The sequence below is a fragment of the Hyla sarda genome, chromosome 5, assembly GCF_029499605.1.
Source record: "Hyla sarda isolate aHylSar1 chromosome 5, aHylSar1.hap1, whole genome shotgun sequence".
NCBI classification, from domain to species: Eukaryota; Metazoa; Chordata; class Amphibia; order Anura; family Hylidae; genus Hyla; species Hyla sarda.
The window spans coordinates 168894244-168918071 of record NC_079193.1 but is presented as its reverse complement, the minus strand read 5'-3'; the positions used below and the strand labels follow the sequence as shown (position 1 = coordinate 168918071).

At 40.7% G+C, this 23828-nt stretch overlaps 1 protein-coding gene across 1 annotated transcript in view; it reads left to right on the top strand.

The window, feature by feature from the left end:
- Positions 1–23828, top strand: part of SH3BP5 (SH3 domain binding protein 5) — a 92169-nt gene that overhangs the window by 19723 nt on the left and 48618 nt on the right. The window contains exon 2 of the mRNA XM_056520688.1: positions 22577–22639. Within this exon, the coding sequence (XP_056376663.1) occupies positions 22577–22639 (63 nt within the window). The remainder of the gene's footprint in view (positions 1–22576; positions 22640–23828) is intronic.

Genomic DNA, 23828 nt, shown 5'->3' with positions numbered 1-23828 from the left:
CAAGTTACGATGGTCCAGAAAAAAACATTGTATGTTGAAACTATTGTATGTTGAGGCCATTGTAAGTTGAGGGATCATGGCCGGACGAAGCACGCCAAGCGTGCGAAACAGGAGCTCGGTCGCCATCCACTGTCCCCCCACTACCCTTCTCTTCTGTACCCTATTTGTAAGTATGCTTCAATAAAGAAGACTTGCAAGCTGAATTGGTGAGTGCCGATATTTTCTGTTTCTTATGGACTGAGTCTGAAAATTGCTTGTCATATCTGAGCACCACCTCCAGCAACACAGCTACACTAGCACCCATCTGCCGTCTTACACCCCAGGGCACCACAAGCAGTGCCGCACTACCTCTATTGTGAACGGATCACTGTATTTGTTTGTAAGAAATAAGTAGACGTTTGCAATTTTTTTGTTACAATAATTTTTTATAAAAACAAAGTTTTCTTTGGAAATATAAAAAAATGACCACTTCAGATAACGTGTCATTCTCAAATCCGCTTTACTGTGTTTGATCAGTTACAAAGTAACAGTGTTGGCGTACAATGCCAAGGTACCCATTATGGCTACTATTGTCATATAAAAAATAGCAGCTGCAATAAAACCATAAACTACGTGGGCAGGAAGGATCTAAGCAACTTTTACAAGGACCAAATTGTGATGGCGATACAACTGGATCAGAGGAGTAAAACAGCAGCTCTTGTGGGGGGTTCCCAGTATTCATTGGTTGGCACCTCCCAAAATTGGTCCAAGGAAGGACAGCCAGTGAACTAACTACAGTGTCATGGGCAACCAAGGCTCATTGACGCATGTTGCACGCAATGGATAGTCCATCTAGGCACACATTTCTGGAAAAGTTGGTGCTGGTTATGATATGAAGTCGTCATAAAAAAGTGCATCAAAGTATTCTGCACAGCCACAGATTGGTGAGTGTCCATGCTGAGTCCTTTTATCCACCGGTGCCTACAATGGGCATGTGCAAAGCCAAACTGGACCATTGGGCAATGAAAGTAGGTGACTGACTGAATGATGAATCGTGGTTTCTTTTCCATCACATGGATGCCCAGTTATACTCGCATTGGTTGGCTTGAGGAAAGATGGCACCAAAAAAGCACCTTGGGAAGAAATTGAGTCAGCAATGGCAGCGTTATTCTCTGAACAATTTGTGGCTTGGAAACCTTGGCTCCTGGCATTTATGTTCATGTTACTTTCACTCATGGCAACTACCTAAAAATAGTTGCAGACAAAGTACACTCCTTTATAGCAATCTCAATTTCTAATGGCTGTGACCTGCCACACTGCAAAAATTCGGGAATGGTTTCAGACAAATGAGAGTTCAGGGTGTTGGCTTGGCCTCCATATTCCCAAGATCTCAATCTAATCAAGTGTCTGGAATATGCTGGAAAAAACAAGTCTGATCCATGGCGGCCCCACCTTTTATAACTTACTAGAGTTTTCTTGCCCCTGTGACAAAATTAACAAGGGGCAGATAATGGCGAGGCATCATACCCCTATGCTCCTTTCTAGTTCTGTCCAAGAAAGGCACGTGGTGTTTTCCTCTTTTGCCTATTTTTGAAATGTCACGTTTATATACTCAATTGTCTAAAAGGTTAAGAGTGCCATAACGGTGTGTGGAGACATTAATGAGGCCAATAATGCTTCACTGGGATTTGTAGGAAGAAGGAATATGCAAGGCAGCTCTCTTATGCCACCTTTTCTAGGTTGATTTTTCTTTAAAGGGAATCTCCAGTTTCGGAAACCTCCGGGTTTCCGGGACTGGGGACGTGATGTCACGCACCCTCCATTCATGTCTATGGGAGGGGGCGTGATGGCCGTCACTCCCCCCTCCCATAGACATGAATGGAGGGGGCGTGGCGTGACGTCATGTCCCCAGTGCCCGGAAACCCGGAGGTTTCCGAAACTGGAGATTCAGCACCTGCACAAAATGCGGGTGCTGCAGGGAGATCGCGGGGGGGTCTCAGCAGCAGGCCCCCCATGATCAGACATCTTATCCCCTATCCTTTGTAGGGGGGATAAAATGTTTTTGCCCGGAATATGCCTTTAAGCCAGCATTTCACTCCAACCAAGAGTCTGAAAAAAAAAAAAAAAATTACTGGGAGTGTGTGCCATTTTTTTAAATTATTTTTTTTATAATTTTTTTTTAAGATTCCTGGTTGGAGTGAATTCTGTTTTTTAAGTCAAATGGTGCCAGAAAGTTAAACAAATTTGTAAATCACTTCTATTAATCTTAAACCTTCCAGTACTTATCAGCTGCTGTATACTACAGAGTAAGTTGTGTAATTCTTTCCAGCCTGACCACATTTCTCTCTGCTGACACCTCTGTCTGTGTCAGGAACTGTCCGATGCACGAACATATCCCCATAGAAAACCTCTTCTGCTCTGGACAGTTCCGGACACAGACAGAGGTGTCAGCAGAGAGCACGGTGGTCAGACTGGAAAGAAAGACACTACTTCCTCTGTAGTATACACAGCTGATAAGTACTGGAAGGATTAAGATTTTTAAATAGAAGTAATTTGAAAACATTTGTTTTCCACCGGATTACCCCTTTTAAGGTCAAGCTACCTGGAAAAGGTGGCATAAGAGCTGCTTTGCTTATACTCACTTGCAAATGTACGTGACCCATTGGAGCCTCATGTGCTTTGTCTTGTTTATCTAGGTTTCGTAAAAACTGCTTAAGGAACTTGCATAACTTAAAGGGGTACCCCGGTGTAATACCATTTTTTTCAAATCAACTGGTGCCAGAAAGTTAAACAGATTGGCAAGTTACTTCTATTTAAAAGTCTTACTCCTTCCAGCACTTATTAGCTGCTGTATTCTACACAGGAAGTTGTATTTCTTTCTGGAGTTCTTTTTTGTCTGACCACAGTGCTCTCTGCTGACACCTCTGTCCAGAGCAGGAGCTAATCCTCCATAGCAAACCTCTCCTGCTCCGGACAGTTCCTGACATGGACAGAGGTGTCAGCAGAGAGCAGTGTAGCCAGACTGAACTCAAGAAAGAACTCAAGAAAGAATACTACTTCCTCTGCAGTATACAGCAGCTGATAAGTACTGGAAGGATTAGGACTTTTAACTTTCTGGAGCCAGTTGAGAAAAAAAATAAAATTAAAAAAATAAGTGTTTTCCACTGGAGTACCCTTTTAAAGCTGGAATCACAGGTGGTAGTGTTTCACTGCAGATTGCTGTTTTGAGATGCAGTTCTTGGACATGTGGTTCCCATTTAGCAGATTTTATTTTATTCCTCATTCTCTTTACTAATTCTTAGTTTAACACCTTCTTATAGTCTGTCAGAACATTGGTGGATTTGGCACTTCTGCATTGACTGGCTGGTACTGGCCAGGTACAATATCAGTATGATATGCCGTCCCAGGGTTAGGATTCCTCTGGGTATGCGGATTTCATCTTATCTCCATAAAAGGCACTTTTTTTTTTAAAATTATTTTATGTACCTGGAATTTTAAGCCATTAAAGCTTTTATATTAGATAATTCCACTAATGAAGGTACTTTTATACCATATATATATATATAATCTCTATCAAGGAAGACACTGGCTGGTGAACCATCCATATATATATATCTATCTCTCTATCAAGGAAGACACTGGCTGGTGAACCATCCATATATATATATATCTATCTCTATCAAGGAAGACACTGGCTGGTGAACCATCGGAGGAGTTGAGCGTGGTTTTCCGGTCGGTGACATTCTGTATGGCCATAACTTGCCTTCCAGCTCAGTCTGATCCGCTCTGCCTTTAGACTCTTATACAGAGCTCCCTGACTATTTAGATACATTTTGCTAATGGATAGAGCTGACCTAGATTTAGATTTCCTACTTTATTTATTTATATTTTGTCTGTGAATATCAGTTGTATTCGCCAATAAGAGTCTTTACAGTAACGCTTAGTAACTTTTGCTTGGTTGAGAATGTAATCGCTCTTTCTGAGCACAGCTTTTGCTTTTTGAAACAATGCGCGAGAATTCTGCCACAATTTCCAACAAAACCGGGGTATATTTTGTGCTAGTACCGTATTTATTTATTTATTTTTGTTAGACAATAGGGGCAGGGATTTTGAAAAACAAGGCATGGCTTAAAGGAAAACTGTCACATATTTTCTCCCGCACTATCCACAGGTATTGGTGGATAGTGCGGGAGACGCTGATTAAAACGAGTTCTACCTTGGTCTGATCCGCGCCGCCGTTCGCCTGCAATTGTAGTTTTAATCTCTGTGTATATCCTGCTGTAACTGGCAAAGGCGGGGCTTCTGCGGGCTAACGGACACTGACGTCAGCGCCGCTCATGAACGTTCTCCCTCTCTTCGCCGCTCCTAACCAGAGGGAGGGATAAATATTCATGAGCGGCACTGACGTCAGCGCCGCTCATGAATATTCATCCCTCCTGTTCTCCCTCTCTTCGCCGCTCCTAACCAGAGGGATGGATGAATATTCATGAGCGGCACTGACGTCAGTGTCCGTTAGCCCGCAGAAGCCCCACCTTTGCCAGTTCCAGCAGGATATACACAGAGATTAAAACTACAAGTGCGGGCGAACGGCGGCGCGGATCAGACAAAGGTAGGCCTCGTTTTAATCAGCGTCTCCCGCACTATCCACCAATACCTGTGGATAGTGCGGGAGAAAATGTGACCGTTTTCCTTTAAGATGTAACACCATGCATCAAAATTACACCAGAATTAGTTTAAGTAGACTAATATTTGGTCCATACCTAAACTAGACAGTGTGAAGATGCTCTCAAGTTATCAAACAACCTGACCCACTTCTTACACAATCTAGTCTCAGGCAATGTTCCCAGTAGGTTTTGTGCCTGTTTTTGGGCTGTAAAATGACCCCAAAACTTCTTTTATGTCACAAAAATATAATTTTCCCATTTGAATTTTATTCTAACTCCGTGGGGAAACATCCTCTAGGACCCATACACATTATTTTACATATAGAAAAGCAAAAAATAGAAAAACAAAAAGTACAGGGTTGGCTCTCTACTCCTGGGTGACCAATGTGAATACCGGGCAGCTAGTTGAACACCGACCGCAGGTGTAGACAGTAATAAATAGAAACAACAAAAGCAACTAGCGCTCAAGGTCTATGACCTATGGCACCATACAATAGATTTTACATTAATTTTACAGCTGTAGTTGTTATGACCATAAAATTAATGGGGCCATCAAGGACTATAAAACATAGCAGCTCCACACCTGTTCTCAGGTTGTGTGTGGTATTATAACTCTGCTCCTTTCACTTCAGGGAACTAAACTGCAATACCTTACAAGGACATGAGTGGCGCTGTGTTTGGCAGCCAAGTTTTACTAATCCTGGATACGCTGTGTTAGACCCATTTTACATCTGTTTATATGCCAAAATACAGACATATATTTTGGCAAGTATTTTAGTATAAAAGTATAACATTCTAAAAAATACACCCTGAAATACTTTTTTTGTTCTGTAGCAAAAATTATAGATACAAATACAGATGAAAATTGGGCAAAAAACATTCAAAACGCAAAAAATGCATCTAAAAAGGCTGTTTCCACTTGTTTATTTTTTTTCCCTGCGTTTTTTTGTGTGTGAAAAAACCACCAGAAAAAATGCTAGTGCAATTTCCTGCATCTGACGTTTTTCTGGTGTTTTTGCATTTAAGTGGAAATTGCATTTTTGACCCCTTTTGCATTTTTTTTTTATTTTTTTGTAAATTTGTTGGGTACAAAAAAAGGATGATGTTTGAATGGGAAAAAATGTATTTAACGAAATTTTTAATAAGGAAATTTTAATTCATTTTTAATAGTGTGTGTGTGTGTGTGTGTGTTTTACTTTTTTTCCCCCCCTCTATATTTTTTATTTTTTTTTAGGTAGTACTACTACTCCCAGCATGGAACAGACTGTTCCATGATGGGAGTAGTAGTACCTGTACTAATAGACCTATTGCTACGGGTGTCACTCTTGACACCCGATGCGATCGTCCCATCTATTGCAGAGATGCGGAGCAGCTCTATACAGCGCCCACATCTCTGTTCTGTACTCCTGCTGGCCAGTGATGTGAATTGTAATTCACCTCACTCATTCATATTTTCTACCCAGAATGGGGATTGGCCGGATGGTGGCAGCCAATCACAGCTCAGAGGGAAATATGAATGAGTGATCTATTTATATCACTGGCCAGCCGGAGTATGGTGCAGAGATGCGAGCGCTGTAGAGAGCTGCTCCGCATCTCTGCAATAGATAGGACGATCGCATCGGGTGTCAGGAGTGACACCCACTGTGATCTGCCCTTAACTGCAGGTACTACTACCCCCAACATGGGGCACACTCTGCTCCATGCTGGGAGCTGTAGTACCTGCATTAATAGACAGATTGCAACAGGTGTCAGAAGTTACACTTGCTGCGACCAACTTCTGACACCTGTTGCAATCTGTCTATTAATGCAGGTACTACAGCTCCCAACATGTGTTCCATGTTGGGAGCAGTAGTAACTGCAGTTAAAGAAAGATCACAGCGAATGTCACTCCTGACACACCCGCTGTGATCCTCCTTTATAATATATAGATGCGGGCGGCCGCTCTTCTATGGTCCCCTGCACTGATGTGTATATATACACCTATTCATATTTCCCATACAGAGTTTTGTTTGGCTGGAACCATCTGGCCAATCACAGCTCTCTGCAGGAAATATGAATACGTGTGTGTGTATGTGTGTGTATATATGTGTGTGTGTGTGTGTGTGTGTGTATATAGATGGGTTGAAACTTCTATTTTCGGGAGTAGTCTGGCTTGGCATAACTCCCGTTCAGCTTTTTATATTCCTTAACAGGAGCTAAGCTGATACCAGGGAACACTACCTGAAAAAGGTTGTGTAATGAGCTGCTTTGCATATTCCCCTACCCAGAATGCCTGCGGAGTGCTAAATGGCCTAACCTGAATCTCCGTTACACCTGAAGAGGTGTCATCTCCCTGAGGAAAGTACTGACCCGATAGATAGAGATAGATAGATAGATAGATATATATATATATATATATATATATATATATATATATATATATATATATAAAATCAGTGCAGGGGACCATAGAAGAGCGGCCTGCCACATCTATACATTATACAGGAGGATCACAACGGGTGTCAGAAGTGACATGGGCAATCTGTCAATTAGTATAGGTACTACTGCTCCCATCATGGAACAGTGTGTTCCATGCTGGGAGTAGTAGTACTACCTATAAAATGAAAGAAAAACACACACTACATTTTTATTATTGTCTGCTACATTTTTTAGTGCCCTGCCCGCCCACATAAATTGATCACTGTTTAAAAATGTATAAAAGTTTTGTTATAAAAGATACATTTTGTTAAATACAATTTTTTCCATCACTACTGTATCTTTTTTTTTTATTTAAATTTTTTTATGGTACCCTACGAAATTTTATTAAAAAAGGTATCTCCATCACTTTTTTGGATCGCTAAAGTCCAAAAAAGAATAAAAACCGCCTGCAAAAACGCCAAAGTTAAAACCCACATGGCGTTTTTCTACTCCAATAGACTTCTATGGGAGAAAAACGCCACAATTTCAGGGACAAAAAAAAACGCCATAGGCTCAACATGCTGTGATTTTGCAAAACCACCAAGGAGCTGAAAAATGACAAAAAAAGTGAAAAAAACACCAAAAGGATAAAAAAAAAAGGCAAACTGAAAAACGCAAAGTGTAAAAAGAATTTTGTGTTTTTACATTGATTTACAGCTAACATCTGGCCGCAGCGTTTTTTTCAATGAAAAAAATGCCATAGGGGCTGTTTTGGCGTTTTATTGGGCAAAACGCCAAAGAAAAAAACAAGTGGAAACTTAGCCTGAAGCAGTCTATGTATCTCCATGTGAGTGTACTAATATCACTACACCCAACTAGTGTTACAGGGGCTATCCAGTGATTTTATTTATTTTTTATTTTGGCATTCTGTCCGGGCTGCCACAATGAAAATAATGAACTTTAACTTCCCCCCTGTACCACTGGAATCAATATCTTTCTCCGGTCCCGCTCTTCTTCCTGCTTTTGGTGCCCGACACATCACACTGTGGTCAGCTAATCACCAGCTGCAGCGATGTCCCCCCTCAGCTGATGATAGGCTAAGCGCCAGTGTGATGTAAGGGGCCTGGGCAACAGAAAGAAGGCCAGGCCTGGGCATGTTATGACATTGCTGCCCAACCTATCACCTGATGAGGCAGGATGGTGATTAGCTCAGCGCGATGTGAGGGCACCAAAAGCAGGAAAAAGACAGGAGACTAAATCCAGTGGCACCAGGGGAGTGGCAGAAGTTACGTTGACATTTATTATATATATTGTGGCCGCCCGGGCAGAATGCCCCAAAAAAACAAAAAATAAAAACTCTGCATAACCCCCTTTTAAAGACATTTTTTTTTACATTTTCCTAGATGTGTATCTGATACTTTGGTAGGAAAGATAGCTTGTTTGTCGAATGAGTGGTAAATTACCTTATGTATATGTCTAGCTTTAGTCTCCTTAAATGGCCACTGTCATTTGGAAAATGTTTGACATGTCAGAAGTTTGGATCGACGATGGGCTGAGTGTTTAGACCTCCACCGATCAGGAGACCAAGCCGGAAGATGTCTGCACTTCCACGCACTCCTTTCCCTGCTCTGGTGTCCAAACTAGGCAAAAAAAAATTTGAAAACAAAAAAGTCACATTCAGTTTTGAATATATCTCCCTGTATTTCTTTATACAAGTAAATTACTTTCTATGCCATTTCCACAGGCTCCAGTAAAATGTTATTCTTCAGATAGATTAATTCTTCAGTCCTTATCAGCAGACTTATTACAGCCTTTAATAAAATATTAAGACTATCTGTATATGTGAGCAGGAAGGGAATTCTAACTTGTGTGTGACTTGTCTTTATTTGATTTGTTCTTATTTACCTTATTTTATAGTATAATTAAAAGAAACCATTTCTTGTTACGCCAAAGCTGTTCTATGAATCGGCAGGAAACTAGATGGTATTTTTGCCAACTTTCTGCGTAATCTCTTTGGTTTTGAGTTTATAACAACAAAACTTGGCACTCAGATTAGTTGCATATGGCACGTTGATGTAATTGTAATCCTTCAGAATTTCCTATAGCGTTATGGTCAATTTGGCCGTCCTCAGATATTCAGATTGCTTGGAGGTAAAGAAAATAAAGATATAAGGGGACATTCATCATTGTGGCTTTGGTAAGCAAGTTCTGAAGGCATTTTTATTTATTTTTTTGCTTATGTGCTACATACTTCTCATACTATCACAAGGGGTTGACACATTTGTAGCACATAAGCAAAACTAAAAAAAAAGTCCCAGCTGAGACTTTTGTAAGACTTTTATGTGACTGTCAATTTGCTCATGTACGGGAGTTTTGTAGTCCAGGTCAGACCTGGAGCAGACTTGTGATTTTAATTTTTTTTTTAAATATTTTTATTTTTTATTTTTTTGCGACTTTTGTTTGCCATACATTTGTGACCACTGCAAAGTGAAAACTGAAATTTGCTTAGGTAAGGCTGTTTGTAACTTTTTGCTTAGCCATAAGTCGCACAAAAAAGTGCTTAGATGCACATGCAACTTTGTGTGTGCCTAGAATAAGCAAAAAAAGGCTTTAAATACCTTGTGGGGACAAGGTATTTAAAGCCTTTTTTTTTTTTGCTTACTCTAGGCACACATACACACATACTTACATAGTGGTATAAGGGGACATTTATAATGGTGTTTACCCCTTTTTAATTTTTAGAATGCAACTTTTTTGGTGACTTTTCACATAGAAAATATGTAAATAATAGATATTATATGACCAGTCCTCAAAGGATTGTAAAGAGAAGAGGCGAGATGGAGAGAAATAGAAGAAAAAGGAAAAAAAAGGGAAAATTTTAGAAAAAATAAGCTTACTCAATATAGTAAATGTAGACAGTAGAATTATAGTAAACCTGAATGAAATTTGGAAATATGAACAATGTTTACTAGTATTAATAAATATCACACCTCACATCTGGACAGGGCCTTGGCACCAGATGTTAACATATAAAAACATATGAATATATGACAACAACCACCTAAAAGATAAGTATATAAAGATGGCCTGAAAATGTGAAAATGTCTATATATATATATATATATATATATCTATAAAAAATAAAAGTTCTATGATATGATATCACGGTAAATTGTAGTGCCATAAGTTCAGGGAGCGGTAGTTTACAATATACTTGGTATATTCCATAAAACCTGTAAGTCCAGATATAGTTCACTTACTGACAATATGTGGCCGGTATTCTCGAGACTGGCAGTCTCAGAGTGAGGGCAGGTATTGGAGCTGGGACGGAGTGGCGTCCCGCATCCATACAGGTAGGTAGTCTCGATGAGGTAGATGATCCCGGCAACGTGCAGGCTGGCGCGGAGAGCACATTGCTAGGATCATCTACCTCACAGAGACTACTTACCTGTATGGAGGCCGAATGCCACTCCGTCCCAGCGCTGATACCTGCCCTCACTCTGAGACTGCCACTCTCAAGAATACCGGCCGCATATTATCAGTAAGTGAACTATATCCCCGACTTACAGGTACTATCGAATATACCAAGTATATTGTAAACTACTGCTCCCTGAACTTACCACACTGCAATTTACCGTTCTATAATATCATTGAACTTTCTTATATACTGACATTCACAATTTATTTTATTTTTTTTATATATATATACGGACATTTTCAGGCCATCTTTATATACTTATCTTTTAGGTGGTTGTTGTATTCATATATTCATATGTTTTTTATATGCTAACATCTGATGCAAGGGCCCTGTCCAGATGTGAAGTGGGATATTTATTAATACTATTAAACATTGTTCATATTAATCCTAACCTTGATTCAGGTTTTCTATAATTCTACTGTCTACATTTACTATATTGAGTAAGCTTATTTTTTCTATCATTTTCCCTTTTTTCCTTTTTCTTCTATTTCTTTCCATCTCGCCTCTTCTCTTTACTATCCTTTGAGGACTGGTCATATAATATCTATATAAGTATTTTCCATGTTACAAGATCTTTCTGCGATTTAGACCAATCCAGTTAACCTCAGTATAGCTTACCTCAGTGAGCTACACATAACCCCATAGATTTCTACATTCGGCTTTTCACATAGAACAATTTTTAAACACCACTGCGTTTGTATGTGGTCACGTTTCATTGCAACTCAACCCCATTAACAATTATTATACAACATCACAATGTAACTTTGCACTCTTCATGTTGCATGACCAAAGTTGCCAGGTAGCTCTAGATGCAGCAACATTTTCCACAGATTTGCTGCAGTGTAGCTGCAGATTTTGAAAATGCAACAAATCTGCAACATTGTAGGCATCCTGGATACCTCTACAATATAACATAATAGGTTCTCTTCAATACAGGGAGGGAGAGATGATGGCTAAGGCTGGGTTCACATCACGTTTCAGCCATATGGGACCGTATGTAATTCATTTCAATTAGCCGACCGGAGTGAAACGCTGACTCCGGTCGGCTCATTTTTTGCAAAAATGAGCCGACCGGAGTCAGTGTTTCATTCCGGTTAGCTCATTGAAATGAATTACATACGGACCGCATACAGAAGGGATACGGGAGCGCCCGGTTTTAGCTCCCCCCATCCGTATGCGGTTCAGTATGGCTGTGAACCCAGCCTAAGAGTTTTTTTTGTTTTTTTTTTTTGTGGAAAACCCATTTACATGTTGTGAGAACTTAAGGTGCTCAGCCTAAAGGTGCACTAGAAGTTTAAGCTTACAAGTACAGTAGCTACTCCCTTTGTAATGAATAGATACAAAAGTATTACCATTGGAACCTTTTTATGATCCTAGCAGAACACATGGTGTTCTTTTGATACCCTAACAACTGCACATTATGATTTGGTCCCCTGGATGCTGCAGGAAGATTGTATATTTAGCCATGCCTTGTCCTCAGCTGTAGAATATGCCTATGTACATATTTAGTCCTTTTGGAGATACAGTATGTCACATAAGTGAATACACCCCTCACATTTTTGTGTTATATCCTGTCATGTGATAACACTGAAGAAATGACACTCGGCTACAGTGTGAAGTGAGTGTGTGTACACCCTGTAATGTTGCTGCCCCCTCAAAATAATAACACACATCCATAAATGTCTACCACAGCACACCACGATTTGCAGTCCGGGTGCAAAAATGAGCCGACCGGAATCACTATCTGACGCTGGTCAGCCTATTCTAATGAATGAGATGCGGGCCAGTTCCGGCAGGGATACGGTAGCACCCCTATTTTTACATTCCACCCCCCCCCAAATCCGGTGTGACCGTATTAGCTAAACGTGGTGTGACTGCACCCTTGCCCCCAGCTTCTTTAGCAAGGCAGTGGTCATCTTTTGGTGTGTTTGGGGTCGCTATTATGTTGGAATACTGCCCTTTCCAAGGGAAAGGGATCAAGCTCTCCTTCAGTATGCCACTGTACATGTTGGCATTCATAGTTTCCTCAATGAACTGTAGCTCCCCAGTGCCAGCAGCACTCATGCAGCCCCAGACCATGACACTTTCACCACCATGTACTAACTTTTGTTGCCATGGTTTAAACACTGTTATACAGGCTGTGCACTCCCTACTTTACAGTGTAGCGAAGTGACGTTTCTTTAGTGTTGTCACATGTAAAGGGTGTACTTATGTGACTTACTGTATAAGTGTCATGACCAGGGGGATAGGGAGAGTGAGCCCTAAGCTGTCCCTTTATACACTCTCCCTGCCTACTTGCCCATCCAACCTAAATGGTGCATCGACAACATGGTGCCAGTCCCTCCCTGCCCTAAAGTGCAGTGGGGTAAAAACAAATAATAAACCTAGTTGATCACAGGCCAGAAACAGAACGGAAAAACTACCAGACAACCAGATATACCAGACAGAATATAAATACTAACAGGGCAGAATATAGTGTTATAACAAACAGTTCACAAACCGAAATCCAGATAAATGGCAGACATGATGAAATGAACTAGGTATGCAACAAGTATACAGTGGAATCCAAGAGATGCACTGGATGATTGGAAGAACTGAATGCAAAAACACCAAACTGATAAGGATTATAGAACATCACGCTGGGACACAGAGCAGAAACAAACTGGACACCCCACTCCACAAAAGAAGTAGACAGCATAATAAAGCCAAATAGACTACTAGCCAGCGGGCACACACCACCATGGGATCAGGATGCTGACCTAGTAGAGAACAGAAATATAATGCACGAAACTCTAGACCAGAACCGGATGAGTCTTTAACCCCTTAAGGACCAGGCATTTTTCCTCCTTACCTTTAAAAAATGATAACTCTTTCCATTTTGCTCCTAAAAATCCATATGATGGCTTATTTTTTGCGCCACCAATTCTACTTTGTAATGACATCAGTCAATTTACCCAAAAATCTACGTCAAAACAGTAAAAAAAATCATTGTGAGACAAAATTTAAAAAAAAACCCTGCCATTTTGTAAATTTTGGGGGCTTCCGTTTCTACACAGTACATTTTTCGGTAAAAATGACACCTTCTCTTTATTCCATAGGTCCATACGAATAAAATGATACCCTACTTATATAGGTTTGATTTTGTCGTACTTCTGGAAAAAATCATAATTATATGCAAGAAAATTTATACGTTTAAAATTGTCATCTTCTAACCCCTATAACTTTTTTATTTTTCCACGTATGGGGAGGTAGGAGGGCTCATTTTTTGCGCCGTGATCTGAAGTTTTTAGCGGTACCATTGATAGGACTTATTGATGTCTATTTTGGACTTTTTTTGCACGTACGCCATTGACCGTGCTGTTTAATTAACGATATATTTTTATAATTCGGACATTTCCACACGTGGCGATGCCACATGTTTTTATTTAAACTGTTTTTTTTTTGTTTTATGGGAAAAGGGGGTGATTCAAACTTTTATATGGGGAGGTGTTAAATGATCTTTATTCACTTTTTTTTTTGCAATGTTATAGCTCCCATAGGGGGCTAGAACACTGCACACACTGATCTTTTACATTGATCAGTGGTTTCTCATAAGAAACCACTGATCGATGATTCTGCCGCTTGACTGCTCATGCCTGGATCTCAGGCACTGAGCAGTCATTCGGCGATCGGACAGGTAGGGATCCTCCGGCTGTCATGTAAGCTGTTCGGGATGCCGCGATTTCCAGACAGATGCTGCTCCCTTCTGAACTGTAAAAGGTATCATCAATAAAAAAAAGGTACATACACCACAAACAGTTTTGTGCAGTAAACAAAAACCTTTTATATGCTTCCTCACGGTTTCATGATGATGCTGGGCCCTCACTGGCAAGTAAATACTACTGTACAGTGCTGATATCGCCTCCGCAGCCAATGTCTACCATGCATCACACACAATACACTTTTGCAGCACCAAATTCCACAGTGGAGCACAGAACATCTTCACAGTGGTGCAAATCAAATACATTGCAGCACAGAATACCTCCCCAGTGGTGCCTAACAAATACACTGCACACAAAAAAAAGGGGAACACGAAGATAACACAGCCTAGATCTGAATGAATGAACTAAATCTCATGAAATACTTTTGTCTTTACATAATCACACAAAAATTATCAATGGAAATCAAATTTATCAACCCATGGAGGTCTGGATATGGAGTCACACACAAAATCAAAGTGGAAATCCACACTACAGGCTGATCCAACTTTGATGTAATGTCCTTAAAACAAGTCAAAATGAGGCTCAGTAGTGTCTGTGGCCTCCACGTGCCCGTATAACCTCCCTACAACGTTTGGGCATGCTCCTTTATGAGGTTGTCTCCTGAGGGATGTCTGGACTATAACATCCGCCAACTCCTGGACAGTCTGTGGTGTTGGTGGATGGAGTGAGACGTGATGTCCCAGATGTTCTCAATCGGATTCAGGTCTGGGGAACGGATGGACCAGTCCATAGCATCAATGCCTTCCTCTTGCAGGAACTGCTGACACACTCCAGACACGAGGTCTAGGATTGTCTTGCATTAGGAGGAACCCAGTGCCAACCGCACCAGCATATGGTCTCACAAGGGGTCTGAGGATCTCATCTCTGTACCTAATGGCAGTCAGGCTACCTCTGGCAAGCACATGGAGGGCTGTGCGGCCCCCCAAAGAAATGCCACCCCACACCATTACTGACCCACTACCAAACCAGTCATGCTGGAGGATGTTGCAGGCAGCAGAACGTTCTCCACGGTGTCTCCAGACTCTGTCACGTCTGTCACATGTGCTCAGTGTGAACCTGCTTTCATCTGTGAAGAGCACAGGGCGCCAGTGGCAAATTTGCCAATCTTGGTGTTCTTTGGCAAATGCCAAACGCCCTGCATGAAGTTGGACTGTAAGCACAACCCCCACCTGTGGACGTCGGGCCCTCATACCACCTGCATGGAATCTGTTTCTGACCGTTTGAGACTGGACACATGCACATTTGTGGCCTGCTGGAGGTCACTTTGCAGGGCTTCGGCAGTGCTCCTCCTTGCACAAAGTCGGAGGTAGCGGTCCTGTTGCTGGGTTGTTACCCTCCTACAGCCTCCTCTATGTCTCCTGATATACTGGCCTGTCTCCTGGTAGCTCCTCCATGCTCTGGACACTACGCTGACAGAATCGGCAAACCTTCTTGCCACAGATTGCATTGATATGCCATCCTGGATGAGCTGCACTACCAGAGTCACTTGTGTGGATTGTAGACTCCGTCTCATGCTACCACTAGAGTGAAAGCACCGCCAGCATTCAGAAGTGACCAAAACATCAGCCAGGAAGCATAGGAACTGGGAGGTGGTCTGTGGTCACCACCTGCAGAACCACTCCTTTATTGGGGGTGTCTAATTGCCCATAATTTCCTATAATTTCCACCTGTTGTTTGTTCCATTTGCACAACAGCATGTGAAATTGATTGTCAATCAGTGTTGCGTCCGGAGTGGACAGTGTGATTTCACACAAGTGTGATTGACTTGGAGTTACATTGTGTTGTTTAAATGGGCACTGTCAGATACCAAAACTTTTGATTATGTTGTAAAGCATACAAAACCAATAGGTTTTGCAATTGCTTTCATTAGAAAATTTTCAGTATTTCATACTAAAAAAGCCAGTCAAACAACTGACCCCCCCCCCCCCCCCCCCCCCGCCTGCTTGGACACATACTAGTCCTGGTGTGTCCATGCGTCGTGGACACACTTCCTTGATTGACAGCTGTGAGCACAGGGCTCACAGTGGGAGAAAAAATCCTCCCACTGTCAGCTTGTGTCCCACTACTGTCAGTGAAGACAAGCTGGGAGTTGTAGTTTTGGCCAGGGGAGATGTGAGCAGACAGCATACTGAGGGAGAGGCGGAGACCTGCACAGTGATACCACGCCCCCTCCCTATGAGAGGAATTCAGACTAGTGAGCTAAATTAAAAGTGTAATAAAAAAATAAAAATAAAGGTGCTTGACGCATAAAAATTAGATGTACACGGTCAGGATTAGGTACTGAGTGATATATTTAAAAAAAAAAGTTTTGTTGTTGTATCTGACGGGTACGCTTTAAGTGTTCCTTTTATTTTTTTAAACAGTGTATCCCACTGCAACACAGGATACCTCCCCAGTGGTGCCAAACAAATATCACACTTCAGCACAGAATACCCCCCAGAGGCATCAAACAAATACCATAATGTAGCATAAAATATTCTCTGACAGCATCAATACTACATGGCAAAGCAAAAATTCTATCTTTTGGCCCTGGTTGGAGAGGTAGGTGGAGTTGGGGACATCATTGGACATCATTAGCAAGCAGTCCCATTGAAAAGTGTTGCTTTAGGGAGAGGCCATCATGTTTAGTATATGTTTGATGTACCAAGCCATATATGAAATGAAGAAATTGTCTTCAATTTTATCTCGTGTTATTTCTGAAGTTTTTTGTATTGCACCTATAGTTGAGAACATCTCAAGAATTTTCAATGGTAAAATAGTGACCTTTTCTGATTTGTGTATTGTGCTTGTATTCTAGTTGTGAACCATTGTGAAGTAGGATCGGTTTCTTCCCTGTCAGCAGAAATATTTGTAGAGCGGATATAGGCAAAACGACACTACAGTTTTCTCAGAGGAAATCTTCAATTTCCTCCATGCTCGATAAGCAGATGTATGGAATATTTATTGTATATTGTAATCTCCCACAAGCCTTTTCATTTCCTCTTTCCTTAAAGCTACAGGAGGATCGGAAATGAAACCGTAAAATGCTTCTGACATTCTAACACTACTTTCAGATGATCCACTTTCCCCCCAAACAGTTATCGACTATCTACTGCTTAGATTGATTGCTGGGACCCCCACAGTCCCTGAAACAGGGGTCCTGAGTTCCTCTCTCTCTTATCCTACATGATCACAGTAAGGATGGGGGTGCAGAATCACTCTTATCAATGTAACTTTAATAAACTGCAAAAACTAATAAAAACATCCAGACAATTATACATTAAAATGCAGATCCTAACTAATTCATCCTAATTTAACAGAATATATTTCAGCAGGACCAGATTTACATTGGATTATACCGTCTGGTAGTTTCTCTTAGGCTGTTTCCACTTTTTTTTTTTTTTTGCAAAAATGACAAAAAAAAGAAAATCTGCCTCCCGCTTGTGAAAAACGCTGCGGTCAGATGTTAGATGCAATTCAATAGGAATACGCAACATACCTTTTCTACTTGGCGTTTTGCAGCATGTTGAGACTATGGCATTTTTTTTTTCACTGAAACCGTGTCGGTTTTCTCCCTTAGAAGTCTATGGGAGTTAAAACCCGGCAAGAAAATGCCATGTGGGTTTTAACTTCGGCGTTTTTGCAGCCAGTTTTTTATTCTTTTTTGGACTTTAGCGATCCAAAAAAGCGATGGAGATACACTTTTTTTTATTTTTATTTTTTTTTAATAAAATTTCTTAGGGTACCATTAAAAAAAAAACATACAAAAAAATAGTATTTAACAAAATTTATATTTTTTTTAGAATGAAATTTTTTATTAATTTTTAAACAGGGACCAATTTTTATGTGGGCGAGCAGGCAACTAAAAATATAGTCGGCAATATTAAAAATGTTGAAAGGGGCCATTTAATTGTAAAAATAATATATTTTTATACTTAATTTTGTAAAACTTTTCATTAGTAATGTATTTTAATTGTGTGTTTTTAAAAAGTGTGTGATTTTTTTTTTACTTTTTTTTTTCTCTTTTTTTCTAATTTTTTTTTAGGTAGTACTACTACTCCCAGCATGAAACCGACATAGAACATAGAACTTAGTGACCAAATGTGGTGCTCCAATAGTGCATTAATACTTATTACCTACTGTCAGATGGTCATTGGCCCTTTAATAGTTGCTGAACTTTTATTTACAAACATGTTTCATCATAAAATAAAAATATTTCTTTGTAATATAAATCTTTGACGTTACTTTGCGACATTCTCTAAATCTCTAAATGTGGCCATCGATGCAGGTAATGGGTTTATTTGTGTTGACATGACTATGGCCAAGAACATATGTACAGAATATCTGTTTCATGTACATGTACACTGTACAGATGTCATTGTATATGACCATAATTAGCATACTAGAGCAGAACTATGTCTACGTATAGTTGTCCCTGGTCATAGTCGGGGCAGGAAGAAGGAGAACATTTCTTCTGTAGATTTTTAGAGTTTTGGGGAGTAATACACTAGGCTGAGGAGGGGACAGGTTCGTTTCTTTTTGTATTATTTTTGAAAGATACCGAATTCAGTTTGAAACCAACAAAATATGCTAAAAATGCATGCTGAAGATCCCCTAGTAGACCAGACCTCCGTGTTTTTCCATTAGGTCGGTATAAAGTGGATAGGAAGCACAGGAGCCTTTTAATATCGTGCGCTGACGCTGCTTATCTGGAGTGTAGCTCAGGTTGAAAAGTTCAGCATTCCTCCTATGCATTTCAATGGAATCTGTGTAGACAAGTCCAGGGGGACTTTCCTGCCTTGTGTTGTAGAACACTTTTTGGCAATATCATGCCTAGAACATTGTATTTTATGGCCTCTTTGTATTTTATGGACACCCTTTTTTGGTTTCTGTGTTTTTCAGGTCTTATCACAATAAGACTCTCTTAATATTTTGGAACATTTCAGAGCTTAACATGTGCAGATATAGTCCTAGATCGGCCAGGGGCCTTGTACACTAAAACAGTCCTGATTTGTTGTTTTAGGATTGCATGTTATAGCAGCAAAGGGCGCCCTGGGACACTGTCAGAGGGTTTATGTAATGAGATCCGCAATGTCTGTTCTTAGTTAACATTCCTGAATGGTTTACAGCACTTTAAGAACTAAGTCATAGGAAAAGTCTGGAGAATGCTGAAATGTTAAAGGGATTCTGAGCTCTAGGTTTCATTTTACATGATTCATTTTTGTTTCCTTAATGTAAGACCACAGGGACAGTCTGCACCCAGAGCTAACAGTCCCGCATGTTAGGCTGCCATTTGAAGAAATGACCACCGATTAAAAAATGGTCCTATTACTTTTCTCCTTTCTCACAGTACAGAGGCACAATACAGTTTACAACACTTGTACAGGGCATTCAGACATGTTGGTTACAGTCCACTTCAGGTGGTGTTGTTGGTTTAAAGGGGTACTCCGGTGCTTAAACATCTTATCCCCTATCCAAAGGATAGGGGATAAGATGCCTGATCGCGGGAGTCCCGCCACTGGGGACCCCCGGGATCATGCATGCGGCACCCCGTTTGTAATCAGTGCCCGAGCGTGTTCGCTCCGGGTTTGATTACGGTCGACCGCAGGGCGGGCGGCGTGTGACGCCACGCCTCCGCCCCGTGTGACGTCACACTCCGCCCCTCAATGCAAGCCTACGAGAGGGGGCGTGATAGCTATCACACCCCCTCCCGTCGGCTTGCATTGAGGGGCGGAGAGTGACGTCACACGGGGGTGGAGGTGTGACATCACACGCCGCCGGCCCTGCGGTCGCCGGTAATCAGTCCCGGAGCGAACACGCTCCGGGCACTGATTACAAACGGGGTGCCGCATGCATGATCCCGGGGGTCCCCAGCGGCGGGACTCCTGCGATCAGGCATCTTGTCCCCTATCCTTTGGATAGGGGATAAGATGTTTAAGCACCGGTGTACCCCTTTAAATGGGGCATGTCCTTCAGGTGGTGCTGTCCTGGTGATCTCCAATGTCAGCGCTTCCTGATGTCTTCTCAGCCAATTATTAGCCGAAGTAACAACCATTGTAGGAGTTTAGCACGATATAGCTGGAAAAATGGCAGTAAATAGCAGTCTGAGACAGTAATGCTTCCCCTGCAGTTTATTGTACAAAAACAAAATACACAATATTCACATTGGCATAAAATGAAACAAAACCTTGTCCAGCAGTAACTAAACAGTTTGTGGCCCTCACTATACAAGTGGCCTACTACTGGCCACTCGACTAAACAAACTTGGTGTTACCTCACACCACTGGCCCTTGTCATAAAGTCCGCTTTTTGCAGCCTTCTGGAGTGACCAGCTGTCTCGGCACCTGTGCTGATCTGGGTTTGTCTGAAAACCTGTTATGACGCAGTAAGCTTAATGAAAAGCCCTATTGACAAACTTGCCTTTTATTCCATAAAAATTCAGGCCTGAAAATAGGACTTACCAAAAGTCTTTAGCAAGCTAACTCTCTTCTGGGTTACCCTTATCTCACCCAGCTTTATCTGTATAGGATATGTTCTTGTATATGTGTCTAGATATGCCAGGTACCTTGTGGAAATATAGCAATTTCCAACCATTCCTGTTATTGTCTCACACCATCTACTTGTGACTTTTCATGTCTTGTTCAGCAACATTAAGGTGACTGATCCTGATGTAGGTGTCTCAGAAGAAGAGGCCAATGAATAGTCTACTCTTTCCTGTCAATCCCCTGCCACTTCTTAAAGGGGTACTCCCGTGGAAAACTTTTTTTTTTTTTTTAAATCATCTGGTGCCAGAAAGTTAAACAGATTTGTAAATTACTTCTATGAAAAAAAATCTTAATCCTTCCTGTACTTTTTAGGGGCTGTATACTAAAGAGAAATCCAAAAAAGAAATGCATTTCCTCTGATGTCATGACCGCAGTGCTCTCTGCTGACCTCTGCTGTCCATTTTAAGAACTGTCCAGAGCAGAAGAAAATCCCCATAGCAAACATATGCTGCTCTGGACAGTTCCTAAAATGACAGCAGAGGTCAGCAGAGAGCACTGTGGTCATGACATCAGAGGAAATGCATTTCTTTTTGGGATTTCTCTTTAGTATACAGCCCCTAAAAAGTACTGGAAGGATTAAGATTTTTTAATAGAAGTGATTTACAAATTTGTTTAAGTTTCTGGCACCAGTTGATTTAAAAAAAAAAAAAAAAAAAGTTTTCCACGGGAATACCCCTTTAAATGGTAACTCCCATTAAAACAAATTTTTGCTATTGCACTCCTTATGGTAAATAAAAAATATTTCTAATATACTTTTTTTTTTTTTTTTAATTAAGTTTTATATGTTTTGTTTGTGCTTAATAAAGCTCAAGAGCACATTTTCCCCCATCTCATACACAGACTTTGGACCGAAGCCCAAACACAGGAAATGCAGCCTAGAGTGCTGAGGGGGGCAACCAACAGCATACGACAGTTAAGTGTAAGAGGAGCTATGATTGGATGAGGCTAGACACACCCCCTCAGCACTCCAGGCTGCACTTTCTGTGTTTGGACCTCGTTCCTAAGTCTGTGTATGAGATGGGGGGAAATGTGCTCTTTGTACTTTTTTTTATGTTTTGTTTGTGCTTAAAAAAGCTCAAGTATATCAGAAATACTTTTTATTTACCATAAGGAGTGCAATAGCAAAAATTAGTTTTAATGAGAGTGCCCATTTAAGCAAATAAGCCTGTATCTGTCCACAATACACCAAAACTTCCCCAATGGACAGAACCCAGTCCTACCATCACCATCCATATAAAAAAAAAAAAAAAAAAAAAAAAAAAAAAAAAAAAAAAAATGGCAACTATCTGGAATGAAAACATGTTGCCAAGATGCCAGTCCCTGCCATCAGCACAGTAATGTTCATATCCTGTCTAGGGTTCACATTCATTCAAGGCTTTTTCTTCTTGGGGCTCTATACATGAGGAAACACATATTTTCTGTGTGCGTGCACATATTTTATTATATATAAATGCACGTCATCTGTTGTTGTAGGAAAAAAAAAAATATATATATATAATAATGTGTGTGTGTGTAATGGTGAAAGCATTGGTTAGATGAGAAAATACACTCAGATCAATGCTTTTTGTGCAAAACACTAATGTATATGTATCATACACTTTTCTTAAGTAATTTTAATAGCTAAAATAAGTTTGTTGTAGTACTTTTTCAGTTTAGTAATGTTTTTGGCCTAGGAACATGCATATTAACCAAATTTGTAATATTATGTGCATACATGTATCTTTTTAGTTGTTCTGTCAGGGTTTATTTAAGATCTGTCCTTCTCTTCCTCAGGGAGAATTGGAGAAGCTGAATCAGTCCACTGATGATATCAACCGGCGAGAAATCGAACTTGAGGTACACAGAGAATTATTTCATGAAATTGTGTCATCAAATATATCCATAATCATACAGCCATATACTATATATTTGTTACATAAGTAATCATTATAAATCAAAAACAGTAAAAATCTGGAACAGTTTTATATACCTAGCTCTTAGCTACGGTATATGCTTCTTGCTTTTCCTATTGGTATTACTGTGCATAAGAGATTTACTGACTCGGTGCTCTGTGTGCAAATTCACCATTATTGTGATTCCTGAAAAAATAGTTCAAAGTGAGATTGAGTGTAAATTCAGTTGTGTAGATGGTTTGTGAAAAAAGGGTTAGGGTACGTTCACACATACAGGATCTGCTCCATATTTTGTGCAGCTGATTTTGCTACCCATTGAAGTTAATTGCAGCCGATCCTGTACGTGTGAACATACCCTTAAAGATATTTCCCAATGATCTCCCAAAAGGAAGCCACACACATAACACTGACACTTGTTGGCCAACAGCCATCTCTCCTGATCCTCCCAATACACAAGAACACTCTAAGTTGAGCATGTCTTTCATGTCTTCTGAAATAAGGGGGGGGGGGGGGGGGGAGCCATTGGACTCCAAAAAACCAAGCAGTTGAAATTCAAGATGCCTAATGCTTTTCTTCCCCAACAGATTGATACATTTGAGCCATTAAATGTGAACTATATTTATTTGTTATTTTTCAAATGATGAAAATCTGTCCTGGACATATGCCGCTCGCCAAGCGCTTGCCTTGTTATGGTATAGAGCTCTGGTAACCATAATGTAATTAGCTGTGTGATCATCGCATCTTATTGGAGCGCACCAGTCATAAGACTTTAGTTATACCCACCGGAATAGAGCTTCTGTTGACTCTTCTCCTGCCATGTTGTACCACCTTTTATTTAACTCTACTCCGATGTAACTTGTAACTGAGTAACATCCTGAGTCATCATGTATTTGCTCCAATATAAAGTGCGCCTGTCTCATTACAGGTGTTCTTTAATGAGACAGTGACGTCACGCCCCCACCATTCATGTCTATGTATGTATAAAGCTGGAATACCCCTTTAATGTGTGGCGTTAAAGGGGTACTCCACCCCCAGACATCTTATCCCCTATCCAAAGGATAGGGGATAAGATGTCTGATCGCGGGGGTCCCGCCACTGGGGACCCCCGCAATATTGCATGCGGCACCCACCTG